This window comes from Lacerta agilis, chromosome 15 (assembly GCF_009819535.1).
Source record: "Lacerta agilis isolate rLacAgi1 chromosome 15, rLacAgi1.pri, whole genome shotgun sequence".
Classification (NCBI taxonomy): Eukaryota; Metazoa; Chordata; class Lepidosauria; order Squamata; family Lacertidae; genus Lacerta; species Lacerta agilis.
Window position 1 is genome coordinate 26,573,654 of NC_046326.1, and position 27,421 is coordinate 26,601,074.

General features: G+C 42.9%; 1 protein-coding gene across 4 annotated transcripts; it reads right to left on the bottom strand.

Annotated features, from left to right (window-relative positions):
* Nucleotides 1-27,043, bottom strand: NFRKB (nuclear factor related to kappaB binding protein). 4 transcript variants are annotated; one of them, XM_033171403.1, is made up of 28 exons: nucleotides 26,949-27,040; nucleotides 24,661-24,810; nucleotides 23,965-24,065; nucleotides 23,124-23,279; nucleotides 21,884-22,085; nucleotides 21,173-21,300; nucleotides 20,058-20,232; nucleotides 18,962-19,063; nucleotides 17,942-18,015; nucleotides 16,673-16,757; nucleotides 15,590-15,791; nucleotides 14,399-14,507; nucleotides 13,843-13,969; nucleotides 12,726-12,791; nucleotides 11,814-11,893; nucleotides 11,685-11,728; nucleotides 10,730-10,790; nucleotides 8,885-9,059; nucleotides 7,143-7,249; nucleotides 6,522-6,645; nucleotides 5,712-5,791; nucleotides 5,273-5,493; nucleotides 4,475-4,757; nucleotides 3,792-4,061; nucleotides 2,608-3,396; nucleotides 2,166-2,272; nucleotides 1,274-1,409; nucleotides 1-957 (listed from the first exon to the last, which is right to left on the bottom strand). In XM_033171403.1, the coding sequence occupies exons 4-28, from the start codon at nucleotides 23,256-23,258 to the stop codon at nucleotides 835-837; spliced, it is 4,005 nt and encodes a 1,334-aa protein (XP_033027294.1). In that variant the 5' UTR covers nucleotides 23,259-23,279; nucleotides 23,965-24,065; nucleotides 24,661-24,810; nucleotides 26,949-27,040; the 3' UTR covers nucleotides 1-834. The 4 variants fall into 4 exon arrangements, with proteins under 4 accessions (XP_033027294.1, XP_033027297.1, XP_033027293.1 ...); XM_033171406.1 differs by lacking the exon at nucleotides 24,661-24,810 and having other exon boundaries at nucleotides 10,730-10,787; nucleotides 26,949-27,043; XM_033171402.1 differs by lacking the exon at nucleotides 24,661-24,810 and having other exon boundaries at nucleotides 26,949-27,043.
* Nucleotides 27,044-27,421: the final 378 nt, after the last annotated feature.

Sequence of the window (27,421 nt, forward strand, 5' to 3'; positions counted from 1 at the left end):
TCAACATCAGTAAAATGAATTTATATGAAGAGAGCTTGGTACACGGTGTCAAGCTTTCTTTAGCTTTTCATTCCAAAAGGTGACTACCCCGTCACATAAAGTCCAAGGTGTTAAGCTTATCCTGGGGAAGGGTTTGCTTTTGGCTCTTTCTCACAACCAGCTTAGAATACCCTCTTCTTTTTCTCTCTAGGCTTTCTTTGAGTATCTCACATAATGATGAGCATTTCACATAAGGTCAATTTTATACCATCTTATATAAATGCTTAGTTTGATGAGGATAAAGCAGTGCAGTATAGGTGAAGTTTATGCACAGAGAGGGAAGGAAAGTTGCCAAGAAACTCTTAGTTTTTTAAAAAAAACTGAATAAAATTATCAAATAAACAGGTGAAAGCTTAGGCACCAAATATTAAAAATCTAGCATCAGAATGTCCATAAGAACCACCCTGGAAATGATAAAACAGAAGTCCGGTGCAATATAACTTGTCCATTTCTTCTAAGACCTTCTTGCCTTAATTCAGCAGGTTTCTTTGAAATTTACATTCTTCTAGGGTGAAAATTTAAAAAGAAGAGACCAGCCTTTCTGAGCAGATTGCTGGGTCCAGCAACTTAACATGAAGGTGTTAAGGTTATTAAAATGCAGCACTCCAGGATGCTTGTGTTAGAGGTTCTGCTTATTCTAACAGAAACCAAATGATGGGCATTTCCCACAAGTGCTTCCAAAATATCAGGAACCAACTTGCGGGTAAGTAGAGTGACTCTAGCAAGCCCTAGTTTGGTGGAAATGGAATAAGAAGGCTGGAGTAACTCTTGCAAAATTACAGCTTGCCGTTGAATTTACTGATCTTGTGGCTGTTTTGGAGATGGCGCTGCTGTCACGACAACAGTGGAGACTGCTTTTGTAGAGCCAGACACCGTTCCCTGCTGGAGATGGGAGGCTGGGAGTGTCTGAATTCGCACCTGTGCAAAACGGCATGCAGAAGGAAAGAAAATACATTTAATCATTCAGCTCAGCCTCTGCCACGTTGCAGAAACATAAATACTACTGGGAACTGAAATGTAATCAAGCAAAGCCCTCCACTCCCATCTTGCCCTTGTCTTCAAGTTACCAGTTCCAATGACCACCCCCCCCACCAAATCTCAGCTGCTTACTTGAATTTCAAAAATGAAAAATAATCAGAACATTTGTGTGGTACAATGATGTTTGGACTGTGCCATGTCAAGGCAAAGTCCTGATGCAACAGAGGATAAGGGGGAAATAAGATGCAGGCCTTACCTGTGTGGCCTGGCCTTGTTGCTGCAGCTGTTGTAGCTGCTGTGCGGTCAGGAAGCTCACTGGCTTGTTCCCAGCAATCAGTTTTGTCCCAGCTGGCATGGTAGTGAGAATGATGTTTCTACCCAGTCCGCTGATACTATTGGAAGAAACCCGTTAAGAAGTTAGTGGTGACACAGTGGGGCTGGATCTTGCTGAGGTACCTCTTGCATAATAGCAGAACTTAGAAAGTGTGTTTATACCACATTGGCCTTTCAGTACTGGTCAGAACCACCCTCAGGCTCTGAATATGCTACAAGAATGTGTCTAAACACAATCCTGTGCTCAGGATTAACCACCAGCTGCACTTTTTATCCTTCCCCTTCCAAGGGGTGGCTGCAGAATATCTGCACGATTCCATGCTGCTTTATTGGGGAACTGCCTAATGAGTAGGAAAAACAACCAAGCCTTCTTTTGAACTTTTAAAAGGGCAGCTTGAATTTGTGTAAAAAACCAGCAGGGACAGATTTTCCATGCTTAGAAACAAAACGCTCCCACCTGCCAACATCTGTAACCCTAGCAGCTGTCAAAGCAACAGCTAAAAGGGCAGGCTGAAAAGTTGGCAACCCCAGAAGGTGGGTATGTGAGGTATCCAAATCAAAACACCACCAACACTGGTAAACTCATCGGCCACTAGTTGGATTTGGGAAGCAAGACTCAGTAGTGTCCATTAGCACTTCCTACAGGCAGAATTTGTTTGACTCATTTTCTGTGACTAAGAGGAAATTTGCAAATTTGAGTGCTTTCAAGTCCTTTTAGCTAGGCCTTCCATTAATCTAATTGTGATCTGCAATAGTCGCCCATCATACACAAATGCAGTCCTGAAGATTGCACAGAATCCTCCTGTTTTACTCACTTGGCCCCAAGGTTGCCTTTGATAATGGGAGTCGTCATTACACTCTTGCCTTTCACAGGCTGGCTTATGACGGAGAGGGGCACTGTGATACGGGCAGGCAGCTTCCCCTGGGAAAAGAAGCATCAGACACATAAATTATAGAGGTTCAGCAACCACCTCTCTGCCACACAGTTACCAAGAACGGGGGGGGGGGGGGAGGCCCTCCCCTAAATTAAAGTTTTCAGGATGCTGAGGGATTCCCAAAATACATACAGTTGTTGCTAATGGCATTCAATGCTCTTCCATAAGTCAGAGCCTACTTAAGACAGACAAGGTGGCATCCCCACTTAGAAACAGATGCTTGTCAATCAAGCTTATCCTACCAAAAAACAACATGAATCATAGAATTGTAGCATTGGAAGGGACTCAAAAGGGTTATCTATCCCATGCAGGGATGACTTACTGCCTGGGAGGTGGAGACGACTGTGGTGCTCACTGGAACCTGTCGCATAGTCGTGGTCCCTGTTCCTATTGTTATGGGTGTCCCTGCTCCCCCTGACACAACAGCAACCGCCTTAGACACAGAAGCAGTCATGGTTGGCAGAGAAACAGCGGAGGTGTGGACTGTGCCAGGGACGCTCACAGACGAGGCAGCGGTCATCTGCTTGGCATGAGTGGCCACTGTAATGGTCTGCCCAGCTTTTGGTGGCATCACCCCCATCCCCTGCACAATCCTTATCGTGGCAGCTGGCTTGGCTTCAGTGGATGCCACTGTAGTGATGCCCTTGCCCTTCTGGTCTGCCACAGCCATGCCCAGAGCAGGCATCAGCCGGAACGCAGAGCCAGTGGACTCCACAGTCTTCAAGTCAGGAGTAACTTTGACCACTGTGGGCCCAGCTGGGCCTGGTGAGGCAGAGGTGGGCGTGCTGGTCTTGGCGGGAGAGTCAGAAGACTGGATGGGGCTGGAAGTCACACGCAGAGTGGCCGAGATGCCCTTGCCGGCAGAAGTGTTGCCAGTGGCTGCAGCAGTGAAGAGGTCTTGCGTCAGTTTGACAGTGGTGACTTGGGACTTGGCCAAGGTGGCCATCATGTCAGGAGTAATGCGGAGAACTGTCTGTCCCTTTGCATCAGTGGTGATCGAGGAGGGAGGCAGGCGCAGAACGTCCTTGCCTTGGATGCGGAAGTTGGAGGCGGTAAGCGGGATGCTGCTCCCAGGCTGGCTTTTCATCCCTAGCTGTCCGGTAATAGCCACCTGTAAGGAAAAATGTATTGTGCTGAATATCTCTTGCACAGACACGGACACATACCATTTCTGCAGCAGAATGCTATACAGCACTGGGTGCATGGATGAATACCATGCTGCATTAAAGAGAAACAAGGCACACCAAACTAAGCTACTAGGAAAGGGCAAGATTTTCAGCAGATGCTCACATGCCCATGTATATTTTGCCAGCCATAGCATTTTGGGCAGGGACCTGTTGATATTTTATAACCACAAAGTCATTGTGCTCAGCTTGTCAGCTTCTCAAGGGCATCTGGCTGGCCACAGCTGGAGCCAGAACACCGAACTCACTGGACTCAAATGTGATCAGCATAGGCTGGCTTCTATACTCCAAAACCATTTCTCAGTATGGTACAGCTCCTCACCTGTTTGATGATATTTTGGCCAGCTACGTTCTGGAGGACTGTGGTGGATGAAGAGGAGGAAGTTGAGGAGGAGGAGGATGACGACGACAGAGACACAGAGGAGGAGGTGGGGGCAGAGCTGCCTGGAGAACTGGTCACTGGCTTTGGGGCAGGGCTGAGGGCTGCTGAGATCCCTGTCCCAGCAACACTGACTGGGCCTGTGACAGAAACTGTTGGCCTTTGCACTTGGACTGGGCTGGTCTGAGCTTTCACCGTGACAGTGTTGACAGCCTAGGGACAAGAAAAAGTAGATGTTGTCAAGGTGGTTGTCTTTTTGCCTATTTGGTGCAACACCCTTCTATTCAGTTTCATGATGCCCTAATATTATTAGAAATCCTGAGGCAACAGTCCTCACCCTTGCAAAATTAACTACTGGGGATACTCTTTCCGAAAGCTTCTCTTCCAAACGCCCTTTAAAACCGATTTTAATCAGGAATGCTCTCTCTTCCAGTCACACTCTCTCTGCACACTTGCATGGCTTTCCTTCAGTTATAAATTGCCTATGGGATTTACTTGCTTGCAAAAAGTATGTGATGTGTCTAAGAGATGACCATAGGCCATAATTCACATAATTCAGATGACAATTTGGGAAGACGACTGCTAATCCTTACTTCTGGCTAACTTTCCACAGAGATATCCCTCACCTGAGGCAGTGCTTTGGTTTGTGCAGAAGTGGAAGGGGCATGAACCTGAGGAACAGGTGCTGGTGGGGGCTGCTGCTGGATCACTGGTGGGGCTGGCTGAGACACAGGTGGGAGGCTGGACTGTGTTGTAACCACTCGAACCTGTGGGAGTCCTGAGGAAGACGTGTGGCTGGCCACCCGTGGAGGGGGGGTTTGCTGAGGCCCAGTTTGTGCTTGGGTACTTTGTGCCGTGGAGAGCAAAGTCCCCAGCTGCGGCATGGTGGGAGACGACACCAGAAGGATGCTGTGAATAAGTTGAAAAGAGTAAGTTGATTAACTTAAAAGCACAAGTTTGTTCTAGATCAGTCCAGCAATCAGCAAAGTTTTCACTATTTTGTTTTAAGCTACCAAAATCAATCAAGCATTTAAAACGGGTATTGACAGGTAATAATTTTAGCTGCAACCAAGCAATAAATAGCTCACTGAACAGATAATTCATTGCAAGATTACATAAACGGTTTTTTTTACAACTGATTTGCAATATCTATGTGATTTTCACCTTCCCTGTCCCACTCAGGCAAGTAATCAAAGTTGAATGGTTTTGCTAATATAGACTTCTTTTTTTGGACCACTTCGGGGAAGGTTCACTTGTGGAAGATTCTGCTTAGGGCAGCAGACTGGCTGAATTTCTTTCTTAACTCCATATGTTCCTAAAGCACCCCCCCAACTGTATTTCCCCTCCTCACTAGAGATATCTATGACCCAAATCCTGTGAAGAGTTGCACCCCTGCTTTTTGCAAAGACAGGGAAAGGACTTACCTTTGGTTGGGTTTAGCTTGCTCTGATGCAACATTTGGCAAACTCTTGTTAACCACAGAGACTGGCGGTGGTGAAATGGGCATTGCTGGCAGCGGAGGGGCAGTGGGTGTCACTGGAGTCACAGGGGTTGGTGGCATGCTGGAATCACTAAGGCTCAGCTGGCTAGGCTCAGAGGTGCCACTAGTAGCCACTTTCACTGAACTCTCCTTGCTACTGGACTTCTGCAAAGGCAACAAAATAGTGGGCACCAATGGGGGTGGAAATGCACTAAGCCTGGACAACCCTGTGCGAGTGGGAAGAGGGCTGTTTAGGAATAGACCAGAGCTATCCTTGAGTCTATTGGTGATAATTAAATAAGCCCTTGAGATGAGATTGGGTGGCAACCAAAACAGTTGACAGTCTAAATCTGTGCCCCATGTATTTACATTGAGCAACTTACTATCTTTGCAGGAGGTTTAGACTTCTGCTGAAGGGCTTTTCTAGCTTTAGCTGCAGCTGCCTGAGCCTGATGAATCAGCTCTGCAAGGAAGAATAAGGAAGGGTTCTCAAACAGATGCTAAGAGTGAGGCTGCCCACCTACATAGCCAGATTCTTTTTCCTTGAAGTACACTTCTTCTTCCAAGAATTCCTACTCTGTGATCAATAGAAAACATACCAAACTAGATAATTTGCCAGCCAGGAAGAGGCAGGTCTTGCATGAAATGCATGTTTATGACATTTTCTGTAAATGTGTCCCCTGGAGGAGGCTTTTATGCCTTTCAATTTGAATGATGAATAAGAGAAAGTGATTGCTGTTCCGTCAGGAACAAGAGGCAAATTACATGTTCAATCTCCATAATGACAGAATTTACAGTAAACAGGGCAAAACTTGTTTATATCTCATTTTTACTAGCTGGCAAGGATTTTAGTTAAATACACCTTTAGGGGGGGAAAGACATACTAAAATTGGACATATATCTCTCTCTCTGTGTATATATGTGGCTACCCTAAGGCATGAACAACACCCTATATCCTTGCACAATCAGGTTAACCCAAGTAACACGTGTGGGGATATAGGATCCTTCTCCAGGACTGGGAGTTGGAACTACACCTGACCCCCACCCTGTTCCTGAATTTGTAGAATGCTGTGAGTTTTTGAAATGGGATTTTTAAAAATTCAGCACCAGTTTTCTTCTTCATTTAAGGCAAGGCCACCTCTATCCATTATATTGCAATCTGGTTGCTGTAAGGCCCTCCAGCAAACACCCACCAAACTCCTCTTCGCTCCTGTCTCGATGTAGGTATATCCATAGCTTACGTCCAATATCATATTTCACACAGGGATCCTTCTCATAATGCAATCGATCCAGTGCACCACTCACCACAGTGTTAACCTGACAACAGAATTCACAATTAAACGGAGGATGCAAAACTGATCTGCTCAGAATCATCATAGCAAATATATTTTGCACATGCAGGAAGGAAGAAAAGGGGCATGGCAATTAGAAGCAAAATGGATATCTAGAATAGCCCCATACTGAGATGGTAAATCGTCTGAGAAACATACATCAAGCTCTCAGGCTATTTAGATCAAAACAGACCTCCCCTCGTTACCATGCATAGCTTCCTCAAGTGCTGTAGTTCTACAACAAAGATGACAGCACCTGCAAGCTGTAGTGTATCACTACCAAAAACTGTTGTTTCAGTGTTCAGACTTCATTACAAAAAAAGCACTGCCAACTCCATAAGTTGGTCTACAGCTTTATCACTCTCGTAACCTATCGAATTGTAGACCTTAAAAATCAATCACAAGGTGCTTCTCCATTCAATAGGAGCAATTCTCATCAGAGAGGAACACTGAAAAGAAAATGCCTGTGCTCTCCCAGTTTACCTGAGCACTGGTGACATCAGGAGCGAGGAACTGAGAGTCTTTAAGCAGCTCACAAATCTCAGCACGGGTTCCCTCTCCATTAGGAAGACGGGCAGCAGCATCCCTAACTGAGACAGCAAAAAAGATCAAAGCATTATGAAGACCTCAACTGACACAAATACTGAAGTAACACTTGAACGATTCATGTTCCACTCACTGTGTAGGTTCCTAACTTTAACTTTGGGCTTTATACCCAAACTTTGGGCTTTATAACACTTGCTTTGGATAGCAGTCCCACACCCTGAAGAAATCCTTAAGGTCATTGGCTACTTATCACACAGAAAAGCAGCTGGATTTAAGAATAAATCTGGGTTTCTTTGCTGCTCATCTTCTGCCGGTGTTCGCATTTCAGCTTGGGCTATAGCCCCAAACCCTGCAGTTTAGCTCTCTACCAGAACAGTAAGAATGTCTTCTGTTTCTGTTTCTCTTCTGCTCTCTCTCGTTCTTCCACACCCACCCATCTGGCTGGGTTTCCCCAGCCATTCTGGGTGGCTTACAGTACATATAAAAACATAGTAAAACATCAAACATTAAAAACTTCCTGATATAAGTCTGCCTTCAGGTCTTCTAAAAGTTGTGTAGTTCTTTATATCCTTGACATCTGATGGGAGGGCACACACACTGTGTGTAATTGGTCCCTCAAATAGACTTAAAGGTTTCTGCCTATTTTAAGCAAGTTTAACAAACTTTTCTTACTTGCAGGCTTTTCAAGGACATGCTTATTCCACACCACAGGTTGTTCCTCCCTGTGTTCCCTTCCTGTGTTACACTGTAACTCAATCCCTTGTTAATCCTGGCTACAGAAATTCCTCATGGACTGTGCTTCCTACATGGAACAACCAGGTTGAACCCCTGGCATCTCCCATTCCAAAAAGGCAGCAGGAGAGGGACAGGCCTCCAAGAAGCCACTGGCATTCAAAGTAGGCAATACCAGGTTACAGGGACAAATGTTCTGACCTGGTATAAGGGAGCTTCGTATTTTCAGCCTTTTCACTGCAATCTTTTTCTCTAAACCATGAAGATGCCCTATGCCGTGTCAGAACATAAGAACAGCCCTGCTGGATCAGACCAAAGGCCTATCTAGCATTCTGTTCTCAGTGTCCAGATGACTATGAGAAGCACAAAGCAACACATGAGAGCAAAAATATCCTTCTGCTCACATTCCCCAGCACCTGGCAGTCAGAGGCATCTTGCCCAATACTGGGAATATATATAGTCATCGTGATTAGCACCCACTGAACATGGTGGCTATGTTTTAATTACCTCCAGTATCAGAGGCAACAGGCCTTTGTATAGCAGTTGCCAGGGATCACAAGAAACAAGAGTGCTATTACCTGTCTTGGTCACTATTGCCAGCAGTGGCCACAAAGGTCTTGGGTGGAAGTCTTCCTAGTCCTACTTCCAAGGGTATTTTAAATGGACACACCATTAATTGAACCTGGGACCTTCCTTTATGTGGGATAGTTTCCCCCCCTCTTCAGTGTCTAATTCTCAAGGTGACTAACACAACAGTTTATCACTGTGAACAATTAAAGCTTGACCCCGCTGCACTGCTGTGTTTCCCATCTTCTTACAATCTATTGTCACTGCGAACCTAAATAAGACTGTAACATGTTGAAATCTCTCTCTCTCTCTCTCTCTCTCTCACACACACACACACAGAGAGAGAGAGAGAGAGAGAGAGAGAGAGTGTGTCAACTTACCAAGAGACAAGATGGTGACATATGCAGGCCTGTCTGATCGCAACAGAGAATGTTCTCGGGCTTTGTTCAGAGAAGTTTCCTTGTCAAACACACCCTTCACAGGGCCGACCACTGACTCAAAGCCATGCATGCGGAAGGTGAAGGCCTTGTGGGGCTGGCTGTACCTGTAACGTTCCTGCACATGTCAGAGAAAGAGAAGTGTTCAGATCAGCAAGAGATTGAAAGGACAAAAGAATAGGGCAGGTTTCTAGATTAGTGTCTATGGCTAACACTTAATGTGAACTGAGTTAATAACAAATGCTTAGGGAAAGGCAAAGATTAGGAAGGTCAACTGCTTATATTTCAGTCATGTATACTGAGGAGCATATAGGCAGCAATCCTCTTTATACTAAGCATTAATCCCTTAGTTTCGAGCATCTCTCTGTTTTGCGTTTTCAAAGATTAATGCTGGTCAGATATAATACTGATAATATTGGTAAAGACAAATGGAGGAGAAATGTGTGTATCTTTCAGTCCAACTATTATCCCCTCTCCCCCCGAGCCTCCACATCTCTAGTTACAGGCCAGTATTATCTAATGTCTGCATAAGAAGTTATAAAGCCCAACACCTTGTGGAATCTCTTATTGCTGCAAAGATCAGGGCTTAGCCTACAATAAAGAGCAAGACTCAGCTAGGTGATGTAACATAGCCAGCACATACAATGCAACTATTGGGACATTAGTATTTGACACCTTAATACTACGAAGCAATACAATTGTCATGAGAACATAAAACACAATCTCTGTGTTTTTAGGGTTGTCTAACTGTTTATATAGGGAAGCGGGTGGCGCTGTGGTCTAAACCACAGAGCCTATGGCTTGCCTATCAGAAGGTTGGTGGCTCGAATCCCCGCGACGGGGTGAGCTCCCGTTGCTCGGTCCCTGCTCCTGCCAACCTAGCAGTTCAAAAGCACACCAAAGTGCAAGTAGATAAATAGATACCACTCCGGCAGGAAGGTAAACGGCATTTCCATGCGCTGCTCTGGTTCACCAGAAGCGGCTTAGTCATGCTGGCCACATGACCACGAGCTGTACGCCGGCTCCCTTGGCCAATAAAGCAAGATGAACGTCGCAACCCCAGAGTCGTCCGTGACTGGACCTAACGGTCAGGGGTCCCTTTACCTTTAAATGTTTATATGCTTTTCTGCTAGCTAATTTTTCAGCACCCTCTTGTCAAATGGTGTGCTGGTTACTTTTTTTTTTTTTTTGAACATTTAAGAAAACAGGTTGAAAAAAGGAGAGAAACTGAAATGAAATAAAAGTATTTGTCATTAGGAATTTCTGTTTCTTCTGTTACTGATGCAGATGAATATTTTACTCATAAAATGGAATACTTAAGCTGAAAAGCAAAATATGTATAAATTGGAAGGCAGGCATTTTAACTGATTTTATAGGTTTAAATGCTTTCCACCCACCCCGTTGTATCTTTGTAAACTACTTAGAGACTATTGCAGTTAAGCAGTGTATCAATTGTTTAAATAAACAAATACAGTGGTGCCCTGCTAGACGAATGCCTCGCTAGATGAAAAACTCGCTAGACGAATGGCATTCGCTAGCGGAAGGCTGCCCCGCAAGATGAAAAAGTCAATGGGGCTGCCTCGCAAGACGGGGGGGGGGGGGATTTTTCGCCGCAAAAACCTCTGCACTGCATTGCCGCTTCACTAGACGAAAAATTCGCTCTACGAAGACACTCGTAGAACGAATTATTTTCGTCTAGCGGGGCACCACTGTAATAAAATACAACTTCCCCATCCAATCCTAGCATAGCATAGCCAATGCATGGGACGAAATGTGTGTCATCCTCACCTGTTCCTGGAAAACACGTTTCTCTTCCCCAGTGCTAGGCCGGACTACGTAGTCAGTCCTTCTGAAACAAACAACAGCATGAGGTCGGAGTGCATACAACCACCTGCCCCAACATGGTTCACTCCAAACCTGATCAGAACCCTTCAGAGTCAGATCCCCAAACCAACTAAAAAGATGGTTGTGAGAGAGAAGGGGGGAAGAAGGTAAACTGTATCCAGAAGGTACATACTTTTGAGTGTTGGGGCTGTCCAAGAAACAGAAGGGGGGGGAGAATCTAGCAACCTGGATTACCTCACAAGTTCTGCTAGAGACTTTTTGCAGCACTTCTTTAAAAAATTACAAATCGCCTTTCTAGGATTTACCTTTTGTCATTGTAAGACAAAAGGTCATGATGCAAGGTGCAGCATGTTATTCGGACATGAGCAAGATAAAATGTAATGTAGAAAGGAGGTTAATACTTCTTGGCAAGTATGCATTCATTTGCTGCTAAATGCTGAAATTCGTTTGGTGAATGCTTTTTAAAGAAAAGTACAGCTAGCTACCCTATGCAGCAGTTAATATTTGGAAGTAAAAGGCAGCCCAACACTGAAATTATAGGGAGAATATATGGGAAGAGTGTAACTTGTCCAATGCACACTCAGTATTCTTGCCAACCTCCTTCTGCCTTTGGCATGATCAGTGCTAGCCAAGATTTTACAGTCAGAAATAGACAGATGCAAGAGAAAAGAGCAAAATCCAGCTCATTTCTGAATATTTATTGACTGGAAAAATGAACCACACTTCAGAACAATGTAATTCACACATCTGAGTAATAGTTAATGTTGAGCTTTCTCTTTAGACAACTTGTTTGTTTCGCATTAACTGATATAATAATCTTTGTAATAAAATTCAAAATAGGAAAAAATAAATGTAACCCTATCACTTGAGCAGATTTCTGAACTGAATATATACTTACACTCGGGGATTAGGTGTGGTGGCATCTGAGCTGTCTTCGTTGTCCTACCAATGAAAGAAAGATTTTTGGTCAGCACACTGAACAAGCCAGCTGGGATGCTGCCACATTCCTACAAATATCCTCTCTCACCTTGAAGAAGATTTGGTCTTTTGTTTCCAGCCAGAGCTGGAAGAGCGCTGCCAGCTCCTTCTCATGGTCTTGTGAAGAGCCTAAGGTGAGAACCGAAAAAGAGGAAAGGAGAGTTGTTACCAACTGCTGATATCTGCGCTACAGTAGTGGTACTAAAGATGACATGGGGTGCACCCACCTTAGCCAGAGCCTTTATGCAAAAGGACATGAAGCAAAGGCCTTTCAATGCATTCCCCCTTGCAATGTTCCAATTGTGACAGGGGGGCATAGTGTGACTACAGTTGCTGACTCACATGCTGTGCTGCATCCCAGTTGCCTTCCACTTATTGGAGGGCTGAATGTCTGCAGCACAGAGCTTGTTTGACTCCTGGAAGCCCCCTGTACTGCACAGAGTCCTAAACTGCACAGGGAGCCTCCACCAGTAGACATTCAACTCCAGTGCACTGAGGCAGCCAGGAGCACAGTGGAGTGGTCAGCAAGTGCGTCTTCGCTCTCCCTTGTCATACAATTGGAATTGGGATTGCATTGATACATCTCAAAGAAGTCTTCCAGTCCTTGACGCTTATTTAAAGCCTCGGCCGTGACCAAGAAGGAAGTGAAAAAATAGGGAAAGCAACATTTATTTGCCTCTTAGTAGACAACTGGGATGGTAACATAATGCAAGATCCATGCAAGAGAAGATTTTTTAAAAACACACACACACACACACACACACACACACACACACAGACAATGATTTTACATAGTCAAGAGTCTGCTACACACATAGGACTATACAGCTATAAAGGTAGTAATAGAGGATGAAGCAGAAGATGTTCAGCCACTCCAGTTCCAAATGGAAGCTAAATGCCTCAAGAGAACACCAGGCAAGACTTATTAATAGGAGGGCACAGAGAAGCGAAGTTACTTTACCTATCAGCTTCCACTGCTGGGTTTTCTCTTTGAATTCAACAAATGGAGAAAAACTGGAAGGAGCATCTGTAATAAAATATAATGTTTCATATGTCTAGACATTACTGGGATATCCTTTGTCTCTAATTTGTCTCCTGTAGGATGAGATAGTCAACTTCTGGCTATTGGTACACCTTATTCTAAAGTATGGGACAGGACCCAAGAAGTTTGAGTGCAGTTTCAGTTTTTAGTGCTGGTGATAAGCACCACCAGAAGGCTTTGTGCAGCTAGGTACCTAGAGCTCTGTCACATCCATTCATTGGGTGTCTGCATTCCCCTCTGCAGAAGCTGTCAGGACTGGGGAGAGCAAATACTCTTGTGCAAAGCTTTGTACAAGGGTTTGCACGAAATCACCACCTCTAGATTTCAGTTCACTTTTCTTATGCAATGCTCTTTTGCTAAGATGGAAATAGCCCTTCCCTGTACAGAAGTGGCTGGGCATATCTGAACCCAAGCTATCGTCTCCAAGAGCCACCTTGCCATGACAGTACAAAAGCTGTGGGGCTGCAATCAATGTAGTCACTGTGCAAGTGGAACAACCTGTGCGATGGAACTTTTTCCTCTCCTTCCCCCATGCACCCACACAATCTGTTCTGAGGACTCCCCATACCATTTGGAGCAGGTGGTGGGAAGGAGTTCTGTTGTGCAAGCAGAACTCATTCCATTCAAGCAATTACTTCACTGGATTTAACTCAAAGATACAACAGGTTGCCGGCTATTTTTGCTTACTAAACAGTTTTGAATTAAGTTTTTCAGGAACAGAATCGGATGTTGCATCAAGGTTAAAGGGAACAAATTTGGAAGATAACAATTTGGATCTCAAGAAATGTATCCCTTCTGCAAAAAATTATCATTTCACATCAAGTGGCTACTATCATAAATAAGAACAGGAAGAAAGGTCTGGATCTAAGCCATCTATGACACAATGCAATTTTATAAGCAATAGCTGTTCACATGCCATGACAGATAGCCAACTTACTTCATTCTTGGCACAGCTCAAGAAGAAAAAACCCTGAAATAATGGAAATAGGTTTCAAAGTAAATGTTATTGGTTGTTGACGGAAAAAGTGCGACTTACCTCTGCTATCACCTGTGAGATACTGCAGTGCGGGCAAAACGAGTTCTGACCAGTTGGGGGCGAAGGAGAACCAACTGTTTAATGTACTGGCAGGGGAAGACTGCCAATCCATGACTTTATCCTCAAGCTGAGCAAAAGAAGGGAGGGATGGTGATAATGAGAATTAACAGTGAAATCCCAAACCATCTTGGAAATCACAACTGAGACAGAAATATTTTAATAAATAAATATAAAGCACTTTCAAATCAAAGCACAGCAGATGACATCAAAAAGACTGCAAATCCACAGAAATCAACTATCTAATGATGGTTGAAAACCATCATTTTGGAAGGATCTCTTGGTTGGGACAAAAGGAAGGACAACAAATACAAAAAAGAAACAACAGATTGTTTTAACAAAGAATAGGCACCAATCTAAACACTCTTAGGCTAAACTTGTCAACTTAGAAGGCACACTGAATTTGATGGGACCTATTCCCACTTAAGTGTATAAATAGGGTTACATCCTATTCCATCCAACTCCCAACTCAAGAAAGATGTCCAGGAAAAACTCTTACCACTGAGAGACTCGCAGGGCCTTCTAGAAGCAGAATCTCCAGAAGCAGAGAAAAGAAGCTGAAGGAGATTTCATTTACTCCAAGACACGGCTTGATATCTTCAAGAGGCCTTTGATAGAAGATGAATTTGCTTTAACTGAATTTGCTTAACTGAATTATGAGAATAAGGAGGCTTAGCATATCTACCTGTTTCTTTCTTTGTATTCAAAGTGCTTTCATGTACAATATTTCAGCAATCTTACATACAAACCAGTAAGACAAGAGTGGGGAACCTGTGGCCTGCCTCCAGATGTTGCTGAACTCCCATCATCCCTGACCACTGGCCATGATGGCTGGAGCTGATGGGAGTTGGGAGTCCAACATCTGGAGGGCCACAGGTTTCCCCAATGCCTGCTGTAAGAGAAAGTAATACTGACCTATTTTCATGATACAATTTTTTTAAGGGGAGGTTTAAAGCTTAAGGTTGTCTAATGAATTTACAGCTGAGGAAAGTTATGAATCTATCTTACCACCAGAAGGCAGCAAAAAGGCACTAATCGGCGATGGATCTACAACTTTTTGACAAAAGGATCGTACAACATCATTATTCCTCACCTGGAGTCTATTTACACGTATACCAGTATTTTCAAATTACAGTCTTTCCTCCTGCCATCTTTCATGTGTCAGTGTGCCCTGCAGGCTGACTTTAAATTACATTACTGCATTACTGCACACCATGCATTTTATTTTCAACCACTATGCAACACAGAATACAGTGGTACCTCTGGTTAAGAACTTAATTCATTCTGGAGGTCTGTTCTTAACCTGAAACTGTTCTTAACCTGAGGTACCACTTTAGCTAATAGGGCCTTCTGCTACCACCGCCGTGCGATTTCTGTTTTCATCATGAAGCAAAGTTCTTAACCCAAGGTACTATCTCTGGGTTAGCGGAGTCTGTAACCTGAAGCATTTGTAACCCGAGGTACCACCTTATTGAATAAGGCGGACACCTTATTCATACATGCAATTTATATGGGCTACATTAACTATGCTGCATCACTTCTACCAGGACAAAAAAAAGCTTCTTTGTGCTGAACTTTTCTATTTTGATTCATTCCAGTGTGACTAGAACTGGCTTCGTTGTAAATATGCCTCATTATGTAATTCGTGGACCACAATCATTGTGTGCATTCTCTTCTGGAAGGAACTTACTCTTCTTTAACAGATGAGAGAGATGGGGGATCCCAGATAGGCGGGATGGGGGAAGGATTCTGAGACATTGAAGGCATCCCTTCAGTGTTGCCAAGGGACTCAGAGAAATCCTCTGCTTCTGATTTAATCACTTTTAGCTTCTTCTTCTTCTTCTCTTCCTTTTCTTTCACTTTCTTTTTCAGGACGGCAAGGTCAAACAAAGCTTCAGTTTAAAAAGAGAGGAAGAATTTGTATGTTGCACATTACAAGTTAAGTAGGGTATCAAATATTAGCCAAGAGGTACGTTTGCCCAGACTTTAGCTTATAGAAGAATGCAGAAGTGCAGGTGTGACTGCCTCTTCCGCCATGTCAAGAGTAACAAAAAACTCTCAGTGCAAAAGATGTAATACTCCATTTTACGACAGTTACAGCAGCTGACACTGTTTCAAGAGCTGCTGCTGAAGGAATTCAGAAATGGTTTGGGCACATTACAGGAAATAGCTAAAAAGCAAACATGGTTTTAAAAACATGTACCTCTGTGAATCACAGCCAATATGGTTTAGAATCAGAGCATTTCTTGCATGAATTGAAATGAAATATAACCCAGTTGTAGGATGTGGCAGGCAAGTATAATTAACCAAAAGAGCAAATATGATCAAGCCAGCCCAATATTCTTTGCATTTACATAAATACAAACATAGTATTTTGATTCCTAGACACATTTTCAAGAGATGTGCAAGCAAGTCTCCCTTTGAAACAAAAATGAAATATGGAGACCTCCAAAAACAAGGAACCCCAAGGGTCATCTAGTTCAACCCCCTGCAATGCATGAATATTTCAACCAAATTTATGTTGTCTGAGAAATGGTTGCTTAGAAGCAAAGGGCATTCTCAACATGGAAAGCATCATGTTATTGTGGGCTCTTCCTGATTATCACTAAGTGACACTGCAAATCTTGCCACATTTTAGTTGCTTATAGTTTTAGCTCCCATTGGTAGTAAAACCTGAAAGATACAGTGACAGATGTTCATCTGCTAACAACTCCAGCTAAAAGTAATAATAAAAATGCAGTTATGTAGCAGCCTTAGAACTTGATTCACATACCTGCCAAGGATCCCTTCCTACCAGCATTCACACGTGTCATGATATCATTCAGAGTCAGATCCCCAGTCATGAGGTCAGGATGGCTCTATATAGGACAGAGAGACATTCAACAAGGAGAACGGCAACCATAAAGCAAAACTGGAGAATGAAAGACATCTGTTGAGAATGAACTATCATACATTGCTTTTCCTGTTGTTTGCCAATACAAATTATTATTTTTATCAGTTATATCTAGAGAAAAATCTCTACTTAAAACTACTTCAAGCAAAATTGAACGCAAGCACCTCCCCACTCATGTGCGACCATTGACATGTGCATTGTTTTTGGCGTCGAAAGGGGACAGGGAGGGCCAGTACGGACTTGCACGCATCCCACTGATGTGCACAGCAACCCAGAATGGAATCCCCACATAAGCAGGGATTCCCCTGTACTCAGAAATCACAACACCAAGTCTCTTTGGGCTATAATTCTGAACTCTCTTCAGTGGGAGTAAGCCTCATTTAAGTCAATGAAACTAACTTCTAAGTAAACATGCTTAAGCTTGTGTGGCATCTTATTTAAACCAGGGATGGGGAAACTTTGGCCCCCTCAGATGTTGTTGAATTACAACTCCTTAATCTTCCTTGACCCCTGGCCATATTGGTTGGGGCTGATGGGAGATGGATTCCAACAACAACTGGTATGCCACAGGTTCCCCACCCCTTGCTTAAACTTTCAGTCTTGCTTTCTGTAAGGCAGAATAAAAACCAAATTACACCATCAAGCAGCTAAGGTACACCATTCCAGCAGGTTCCAAATTGTCTCAAGTATCCCAAGCCCTGTCCAGGATATAGGCTGGATTCCCAACTTGCCACTACAAGCTCTTCCACCTGAACACCCCAAACTTAACCTACAAATGAAAAGCAACTGAAATCTCAACGGAATCCTTTCACTCCCATACTGTACTGAGTCTGCAGTGTAAGATCAGCTTCCAAATATTACTGTGGCTGCAGGCAAAAGAGGATCAAGTTTCCTCTCAAGCTCCCTGGACTCCTTTTTTTTTTTTTTACTGAAAATCTGCTTCTCATGATGAATTCATGCTGTGATCCAAAGCACACTTATCTGGGAGTAAGCCCCACTACACACAGTGGAATGTACTTCCAAGTAAACATGCTTTAGGATAGGACTGCTAGCAAGGAAGGAGGGCCTTATTCTCTAGGTCCTTTGCTGCAAAAAGAGGCACTAGCAAAAGAGTACTGAGAAGTAGTGGCCTCCTCATGGTTTGCTTACAGGTTGGCGCTTGCGTTTTTCATGATGTTTTTTCAGTATCATCTTCAGGTCATTCTCACCAAACTCCAGTTTATCTAGGGGAAAACGAAGTCAATACTATCAAAAGTTTGCTGTAAATCTATTTACACAACACATTTAACTGAAATGCTTCCATCTTCAACAAGCTTTAGGTGCTTACAACGAACTTTTCTCAATTGACTATAAATTCCCATCAGTTACAGCCTATGGCTTGTGAAATCTTCTGCTATAAGTTCAAGCAGGTAAACAGGGTCTTATACTTTTCCTTTCACAGCAAAAAGCCTTTATAAATCAGCATCTCATATTAGACTGGCATGAATCTAATTTAAAATACATTTTCTTTTGTAAAACAATGTCATTTTCACTTGGTGGCATAATGCAGATGCATGGTTAATTAAGCAGCTATAAAATGAGCCTTGACACTTCAAAAAAAGAAGAAGGGGGGGGGAGTAGGTCAATGTGCATTAATATAGTGGCAGCTACTACATGAAAAATACAGATGTGTATTGTTGGCAATATATGTTAATACATGTCAATCAGTTGTAACAGTACAATTTTAATTGTATTTTAGTATGGTTTAATGCAGGCATCCCCAACCTGCAGCCCTCCCAATGTTTTGACCTACAACTCCCATGATCCCTAGCTAACAGGACCAGTGGTCAGGGATGATTGGAATTGTAGTCCAAAACATTTGGAGGGCTGGAGGTTGGGGATGCCTGGCTTAATGTATTTTATATGCACCTATTTTGTTGTTCTCTTTATTGTTTGTGTATGTGAATGGCCTGACTGGCTAACAAGCAATAAACCTGGCTGGAAAACTCGACTGGATCATGGATTGAGAGCAATAATGCCCAACATAGGAGGAAAATAAAATGGTCTTTATAAAATGGAAGGAGGAGGTCTCTAAATTCTAAAACTAAGAAGGAAAATCCTATGCAAAAACGTCTTTTTAATGTATAAAGTTTTCAAGATGAGTTAGACTAAGATACCACTTGAGCTTACCTGCTGTTTTCATGTCTTGGGTTGATAATGTGGGGATTACTCTGAGAGGAATAGTGGGGCTTGGGCAATGGGCTGGAGAATTTGGAATCCAGGAGCTCAGATCTGAAATGCAACACAATAGTGAGGTTTCTACAGGAATAGTAGCAGAACAGAAGAACAAACCTGAGCACAAGGCTCATTTTTCTAGGCAGTAGATGCACTCATACATCCAAGTTATTTAGTAATTTTGCTTTTTCAGTCAACTGAGTTGAAAAAGTATGACTCTTTTGAAAGGCCATAGAAAGGGGAAGTACTGTTAATCAGGATATTTTCCTAACTGTAGCTCTAAAACTGATAAAGCCAGCTGTGATGTTTTAGTATGTTAATCTGACTGAGAAAAATATTTAGGTTTATTAGAAAGCACCCAAAATAAAGAGCTCTGTGAGCACAATTTTATTTATTTATTTATTTTAAAGGACAGTAAAAATGTTGAGAAAGGCAAACAGGAAATAAGATCTGCTCAGTTCTCAAGCGGAACAGGGTTTAGGAAGAGGGCACCAGAGGGGAATCAAGAGGAGGACTACATTGATAGAAAAGATCACCCAGAAGATACACACATACTTAGAAAGACATTGGCCCTACAGGTATTTAAAAGTACTATTAGCCTAACCTTAAACATGAATATGCTTAGAGCATGAAGTTTTCCCTGTATTAGCAAATGCACATTCAGCCTAGCATTTGTAACCCATCTTCCATTAAAATCATACTATTATATAGTACAAATAAAAATATCCATGACATTGCACCATTTTTATAGGGAGACATGTCTGGGGTACCCCACTGTTAAGGACATAGTAACAGTCTCTTGGATCAAGCCAATGGCCCATCTAGTCCGGCATCCTGTTCTCACAGTGGCCAACAAGATTCCTGTGGGAAACCAGCGAGCAGAACATAAGCTCTCTCCCCTCCCATGGTTCCCATCAACTGGTATATATGCAAGTGTATATCATCACTGATTTCCATGTTCAGGTTTTTAGCTTATACTGCATTAAGGACTTCACCATACACTCTTCACTTAAGAAGCTTTTGTTTATTCTAAAGAATACCCCGCCATTACCTTCTTCATCTGAGGATAAGGTGGTGTCTCCACATTCCTCTTTCACTTCCCTGAGGATTTTCAGGAACCGTCGATGTGTTCGCCGGTCCCGTTCCTCAGCAGCACAAGCAGCTGCTGAGTATTTCCTCTTCAGGGCCAGATCTGGACCACCTTTCCTGGCAAGCTCCAACAGATGCTGAAACAGACATATGCATAGCAACATACCGAATTCCATCTAAGCTCCTGTGACTTACAAGAAACATATACATTAATTTTGTAACGTTTAAACAAAAGCCCATCGTGTAAGTCACCATGACAGCCAAGTGGATGGGGCAAGATACACATCTTCTTAATGAGTAATATGCAAGGATGGAGGAGTTCTAATATTCAGGGATCAAAATCAAAGCCTTAGGAACCAACATGACTTCATTTAGGCACTGGTCCCTGCACAATACATGCCATTGTCCCTGCACAATACAGGCTGGGATCCAAAAAGCTAATAATTTTATGCAGAAAGGATTGAACATTCCCAAAAGGTTTAAGCAAATAAAAACTTTTAAAAGGAGACTCCCATGCTGCATCTTAAGCCACTTTAAGAAGTCCCTTCCTTTTCTAATATTATTTACTTTGGTATGTGGCATAGGAGAGGGGGCACTGCTCAGACTTGTAACATGCTTTAACTCCTGGTAGCACCTCCAATGAAATGGTTCTCAGAGTGCTTTGTACCCCAGACAGCTGCCACCAAAGGAAACCACACCAGGCTAGATGGCAGAATGACTCAAGCATACAGACCCCTTAAGCGGTGAGAACTAGTTTCATAGTTCTTCAAATCCCAGCCTTGTGTGAAGACACTTGGGCAACCAAATGAGAGATTTCTCCAGTCTTAGTGACAAATACTGCACTACAGTCGTACCTCGGGTTATGTACGCTCCGGGTTGCATACTTTTCAGGTTATGAACCTGCGCAGAGCGTTTTTTTGGGGGGGGGGTTCGGTCTGCGCATGCGCAGAACGAATTGTTCGGATTACGTTCTTTTTGGGTTACGTACTGTAACTCAGAACGGATTAAGTACGTAACCCGGGGTACCACTGTAAATCTTATATTCTACAGAACATTTTAGTTTATACAAATGCTTACATTCCGGGAGGAAAGGATCTGTTTCAGCAACCGGTAGAAGTACTGCTGCTGGGAACTGAGGTAGCGCTTGTACTGAGACTTGAAGCAAAGCTGTCGATACTTCACCACTTCAGGATTGAAGTGTCCATCTGTAACAAGAACATGTACCATGGTTACTGCTGTTTTGGTGTCCTGCTGCCTGAAAGCTATTTTTTATTTATTATACAAAAGCTGTCACGTGTCAGATCTAACGAGAAGGAAGGCACTTACCCCACCAAAATAACCGGTTATGCAATAATCATCTATATTGGGGTAGAGTAGAAGGCACTTTACTAAGGATCAAGAACAAATTGAATATCTAACTTTTACCCAGTCAATGGGACCCTGACCACATAGAAAAGGGAACTGGGCTAATGCAAATTGCTGATGCTGAACTTACGACTGAATAATTTCAACACACACAAGGAAAGAAGGAAATGGGATAGACTTCCCCTTCCCTTCCCTTCCCTTCTCCCCGCCCCCCTCAAACTGCAGGACAGGACAGAGATTGGATGAGACACAGAGTGTGAATGTATTGCATATGGGAGCACTTACAAATATGCAGCACTACAACACATGCAGCAGCACATAATTAGAAAAAAAGGTGACTTCCACTTTCAGGACCTACAACTTGTCACGTTACATAGCAAAGTCATGAAGCCAGATTAAAATATAGACAAAGCTGCCACTGACCGCGGAAGAGTTTCTGGGCAATGTGCAGGGGGTTTCCAAACCGAAAGTTCTCTCCACTGAACAGGGACAGGATAAGATTGTTTTGATGTTCAGTGTTACTTTCTGGGAAGTGAGGCAAAAACTTTTTCAGGTGTTCTCGTTGCGAGTCCGTCAGCACCTCCTGCCATGTTGAAAGACTGACAACTTCAAAAAAGATTTCAGGCTAAAGAAGGGGGGGGGGGGGGAGAGAGATGAATGAAATAAATTCCTTCAAATGTGATCCAAAAATTCCACTTTTGAGAAATGCAACAGTATCATATAAAGCACAATTTTGTATTTATACAAAAAAGAACAAAACGAAAATTGTTATGGACTAATAAGATAAACTAAGAAAACCTGTTCTTTAGCAGGAAAAGCTGTTAAGTTACAGTATGTTCCATTAAACACTGTTGAAAGGCTCTGAGGAGTTTACAGACCCAATGGCCTAGTTTGCACATCAAGGTTAGCTGTGTATAATGACTTACTGTGAACAGGCAGCATCTTATCCATGCTGCGCAATCACTCATGCTTCACTGAAGCTTGGCTTGTCATTAGATCTGAACCCAAGATCTATGATTCTCCTGAACAAACTATGATGAACAACGGTTCATGAGCGTTGTTTGCTTGGGAGAAAATACAATGATCCCAGGTATAGATGTAATGATAATCCATGTTTCATAACTTGTTGCTCCTGCTTGCTGCAAGGGAGGAACTAAGCAGGCAGTGATCAGGTAGTATGCACTAACATGTCAATCACTGTTATGTCCAGGGTCAGGAACCTTGGCCCTCTAAATGTTGTTGCACTCCAACTACCATCAGTCCCAGCCAACACAACCAATAGTCAAGGATGATGAGAACTGAGATGAGCAATTAACTTTGACATGGCATGCAAATTGGGTTACTTAATGGTTTCTTACAGATAATGAAAGCAAAGACACATTATTTGGGTTTCCTTCACAAAGTCTTCACAACAATTGTCATATACCCAAGGACTGGATGCTGCCCAAGTAACAAAACCCTGCTGCCTCTCTCATTCTCTACTTGCGAGCTTTTCAGAGGTATCTGTTTCTGAAGCTGTTCTTGTCTAATTTAGTTATCAAATGTTTGCTGAGATGCCACCACTTTTGAATTATTCCTCCAAAAGATAGCAATGGTTCCTTCTCAGATCACACTGTTGTTTTACACTATATGGAAGAAAAAGGGTTACTCCAGTTCTACTTACATCTTCCAAGAGATCTTCTGGCAAGCTAATTCGAATGGATCCCAGCATGCAATCCTCCATAATCTGTGTGCCATTTCCTTCTCCAGATGGCCCCAACTCTAATGGGTCGGTGAGCATGTGATCCAAAGAATCCATTGTTCATGCCCTAATGAAACCCTAGAATAAAAAGAAACTTACTGTGACGAAGAAGCTATTTTCACAATTCCACTATAAGCAGATTTAATATTAAATAAAGTGTATGTAATTATTGTTATAGACAAACTCAGTTGGCACTTATTTGAAAATCATGTTTGTGTGTGTAGCTCTTACTGCTCTTGGAAAAGATAGCCCAGTTTAACACTTCACACTTTAAAACATACTGTTCTGCTACAGTATGGTATAGTTTGTTCTCTGTCCCTCTCAACAAAAGCTCTTGCCAAAAAGCTCAGATATGCTTACCAGGAAGCAGAAAAAGAAGCCTTGCTGAATTCCTCAGGATTTGTGTGTGGTGGAAGGAAAGTAAAAACACAATAGACAAAGTGTGAACTGCCGCCAGAGAATGCCTGGTCAACAGGAGGTCTTTCTTAGTTACAGGTAACCAAGGGAGACATGTTTTTTGCAAGCCTGTTCTATAATTGAGTATCTAAAAGGTGCAACTATTTATTATAGAACAGCTTCTAAAGAATTACGTCTATGCATACAGAACAATTTCAGTGTCACAACAGCAACATTTAACTGAAATAATGAAAATACATTACTATTTGGCAAAAGAATGTAATTCATGTTCCAAAATAATTATAGTGCCATGTCTTGAGGAATTACTAAAAAAGAAAGTTCATTACTTGCAACTGGTGATATTTACCTTTTATTTGAAGAACACACAGCTTCTCAAGCTAGGGACTTGGAACATCAGTTACAGAGGATGGAAGCAGACATATAGCTGCCATCTGAAATATATTGGTCCTGAGAAAAAGTAACATTTAAAACAGTGTATTTTATTAATTGAATACTGCCAAACCAAACAAATTTCCACTAAGTGGTGGGTTTTTTAGTGCCCCGTTACAAAAACAATTTATCAAAATGAGTACACCTCTTATCTTTGATAGAAATTCAGACAATAAAAAATGAAGTCTCTGTCTTCATCAATGTTTTGAAGAAAAAAGGGAGGGGGAACCAGAAGTTTATCTGCTATGCCAGCAATAAAAAATGCAATGCACCAGACTTCAATGAGATGTTTTACCTTCTAGTCAAGCAGAGAATTTGCACTTGAGCCCCAGAAGAACATTTAGTTGCCCACATTGCTGGGGTTCTTGTTGCCATTTGGCTAGTCTTGGGTAACATTGGTCAGTCTAGGTTAACGTTGATTAACTTTAATGAGAACAATAAGGCATTCAGTTTCTGTGTTTCAGTTTCTGTGGTCATGCATCTTTCTACTTTTATTAAGAAGAGTCACTGGATCTATCTAAACCATGGTTTGCTCAACAAATCAAGAGTTGTCTCATAGTCAAGCACATAACCTACAGCTCATTTCACTAGCTTGCTTTCCAGCTGTTCTTACCTCGTGCAGCTTGGTAAGCATCTGAGATGCAGTGGAGAAACAAACCAAGATTCAATAAGGCTGTTTTGTTCACACATGACACCAAATGATGGTTAAAACAAGCCACAGTTCATAAACCACCAACAAATCTTGGTTTCACATTGTGTTTTGCTGCCAAAAAGCAAAGCATGGCTAGTTTGACCAGTCTGCATATTTTGGGAATAATTTCATCAGGAAAGCGGCACACAAATAAACAGAGGAGTACGATGAGCAACATACAGTATAATCAAGTTAAACAACCAAGTGTTAATTCATAAGGCCCCACAATAAAACACAAAAAAGCAAAAATAATGCATCTCCAAAATCTAGATCAATCTGTAACCGATTTTAAGCATTGCAATCTTCTAATATAATATGCTGCCAAGTTACTAAGGAACAGATTTTAAGAGTTATGTTTAGCACAAATACTTATAAGAACTGTGTGTGGCAAATTTCTGGTAATTTATTTATTACATTTATGTACCACCTTTTCCTTCAATGAGCTCGAGATTGTGAGCATGATTCTCCGCCTTCCCATTTTATGCTTACAAAATCCCTGTGTACTAGGTTATGCTGAGAGACGGTAACATGGTAACTGCATGGCCAAGTGGAGATTCAAACCCTAGGCTCCCATGTCCTAGTGCAACACTCTAAACGGCATACCATCTGGGCTGGAAAAATTTTCAGAGCTATATTTCTCCAAATAATGCTTTCCACTTTGTAACGTTCATTAGTAACAATGAATGGAGCTTTGTTTAATACAAATAAAATAGACATGCTAAATTAGATCACTCTTCAGAACATTCCAAAATGTTCTGATGAAAAAATTACCCTAATTTCCCCTCCAGTAGCACCTTAGAGACCAAGTAAGTTTGTTCTTGGTATGAGCTTTCGTGTGCATGAAGTGTGCATGCACACGAAAGCTCATACCAAGAACAATCTTACCATAGTTGGTCTCTAAGGTGCTACTGGAAGGAATTTTTTATTTTATTTTGTTTTGACTATGGCAGACCAACACGGCTACCTACCTGTAACCTAATTTTCCCACAATTTTTGTCTGGAAACGTCACCACTGCAAATTTCATTTTAGAAGAGGCATTCCCTCCTTCATGGGAGAGAGAGCAGGGGACTGCCACTTCCAAGATGATGCTAGGAAGATCTAATTGCATGCATCATGCAAGGCACCCCACTTCCACTGATTCTACTGCAACCCTTCCACCAGCAGTTGAAGACTGCTTTATACTGGCAGGCTCTTGGGAACAGTTTTTAAAGGAAAGGGCTTTTAGTAGTACTGTTTTGACAATCTGCATTTTAATTATATATATATATATATATATATATATATATATATATATATATATATAATTTTCCAGTAGCACCTTAGAGACCAACTTTCACATGCATTTTAATAGACTTGGTTTTATATTGTTTTAATTCTCCTATAATCACTTTTGAACCATTACCTTTTATGTATTTTTAGCTTTCCGTATTTCACCTGCCCTGCTTTAATTTGTGTAAACCAACTTGAGCCCTGGTCTAGGAAAAATACAGGCTATAAATAATAACAACAATAATCCTTCATCTATGTTATAACCCCATCCTGTTTTGGAAAGTCACCTGACTCTCATAGGAGCAGCTTTTGGGAGCTGCATGGCTAGACAGTGGGAAGCGGGCATCCCGTTTTGCACGAATAGATGCGTCTTCAGCCAGCGCAAAATAATAATAATAATAATAATTGTGGCCAACCCCCTAATCCTCACCCACCCACCTTTGGGAGAATTTCCCTCATGATACAAGCTTAGCCTGTCAACTACACTAATCCATTCTCACTGCCAACAATTTGATGAAGCAACAGCCTTTAATGTCTGCACAGCCAGGGTAGGCTGTGCACCTTACAGGCTTGCACAGGCAAGAGCAGAGGCAGCCCCCTGCCCCCCGAGGAACTTAAGGCGAGGGGGGCGGGAGAGAGAGGGCAAGGGGAGGGCCCACGAGCAAAGACAGTTCCCCCCCCCCACACGCACCTCATCCTTGCCCCCCACAAACCCGCCTCCCTATCCTGCCCCTACCTTCCCCATATTCCCCCAGGTATATCTTAGTCGTACCCCCTCCCCAAAGTTCCAAATGCCCCCCCTCAAACTTTGACCCACAGGAGACCTTCAGCACAACACGCGCCTGCCCCGCTTGTTACCTCAGAGGCCCCTGAGGCGAGTTAGAGGATCCGGCCCCTCCGCGTTCCAAACAGACGCTCCCCCCCCCAAACCCCCGCTCACCTGCACCCGGCTCAGGCATTCCGTTTCCAGGTCGAGGTGGTGGTAGTGGTGGTGGTGGTGAGAGCGCATGCGCCGACGCACGAGAGGCCTCCCCTTCCAGGCGCGCGCGCGCGAGAGAGAGATCGGCGCGTGGGCGCGCCCAAGCTTGATCCTTCCCTGCCTCCCGCGGAAGGAAGGAAAGGAACGAGGGAACGAAACGTCGCACATGCGCGCCTTCCCGCCTCCTCCTCCTCCAGACGGGCGAAAGCGCGCAGCCGCACTCGTCGTCGTCTTCTTCGCATGCGCAGCGGCGGTACCGTCTGCCTCGTGTTCCATGTTTGCGTCTCAAGCGGCTGGAATGATTGAGCCCATTGATTGATTGACGGCAGGAGGCTGTTTCTGGGTCAGCGTGTCAGGTTGCAGCAGCATATATGATCCATTTGGCTATTTTATTTAGAGCATTCCTTTTAGAGCATGTAGAGTTCTTAGTGCAT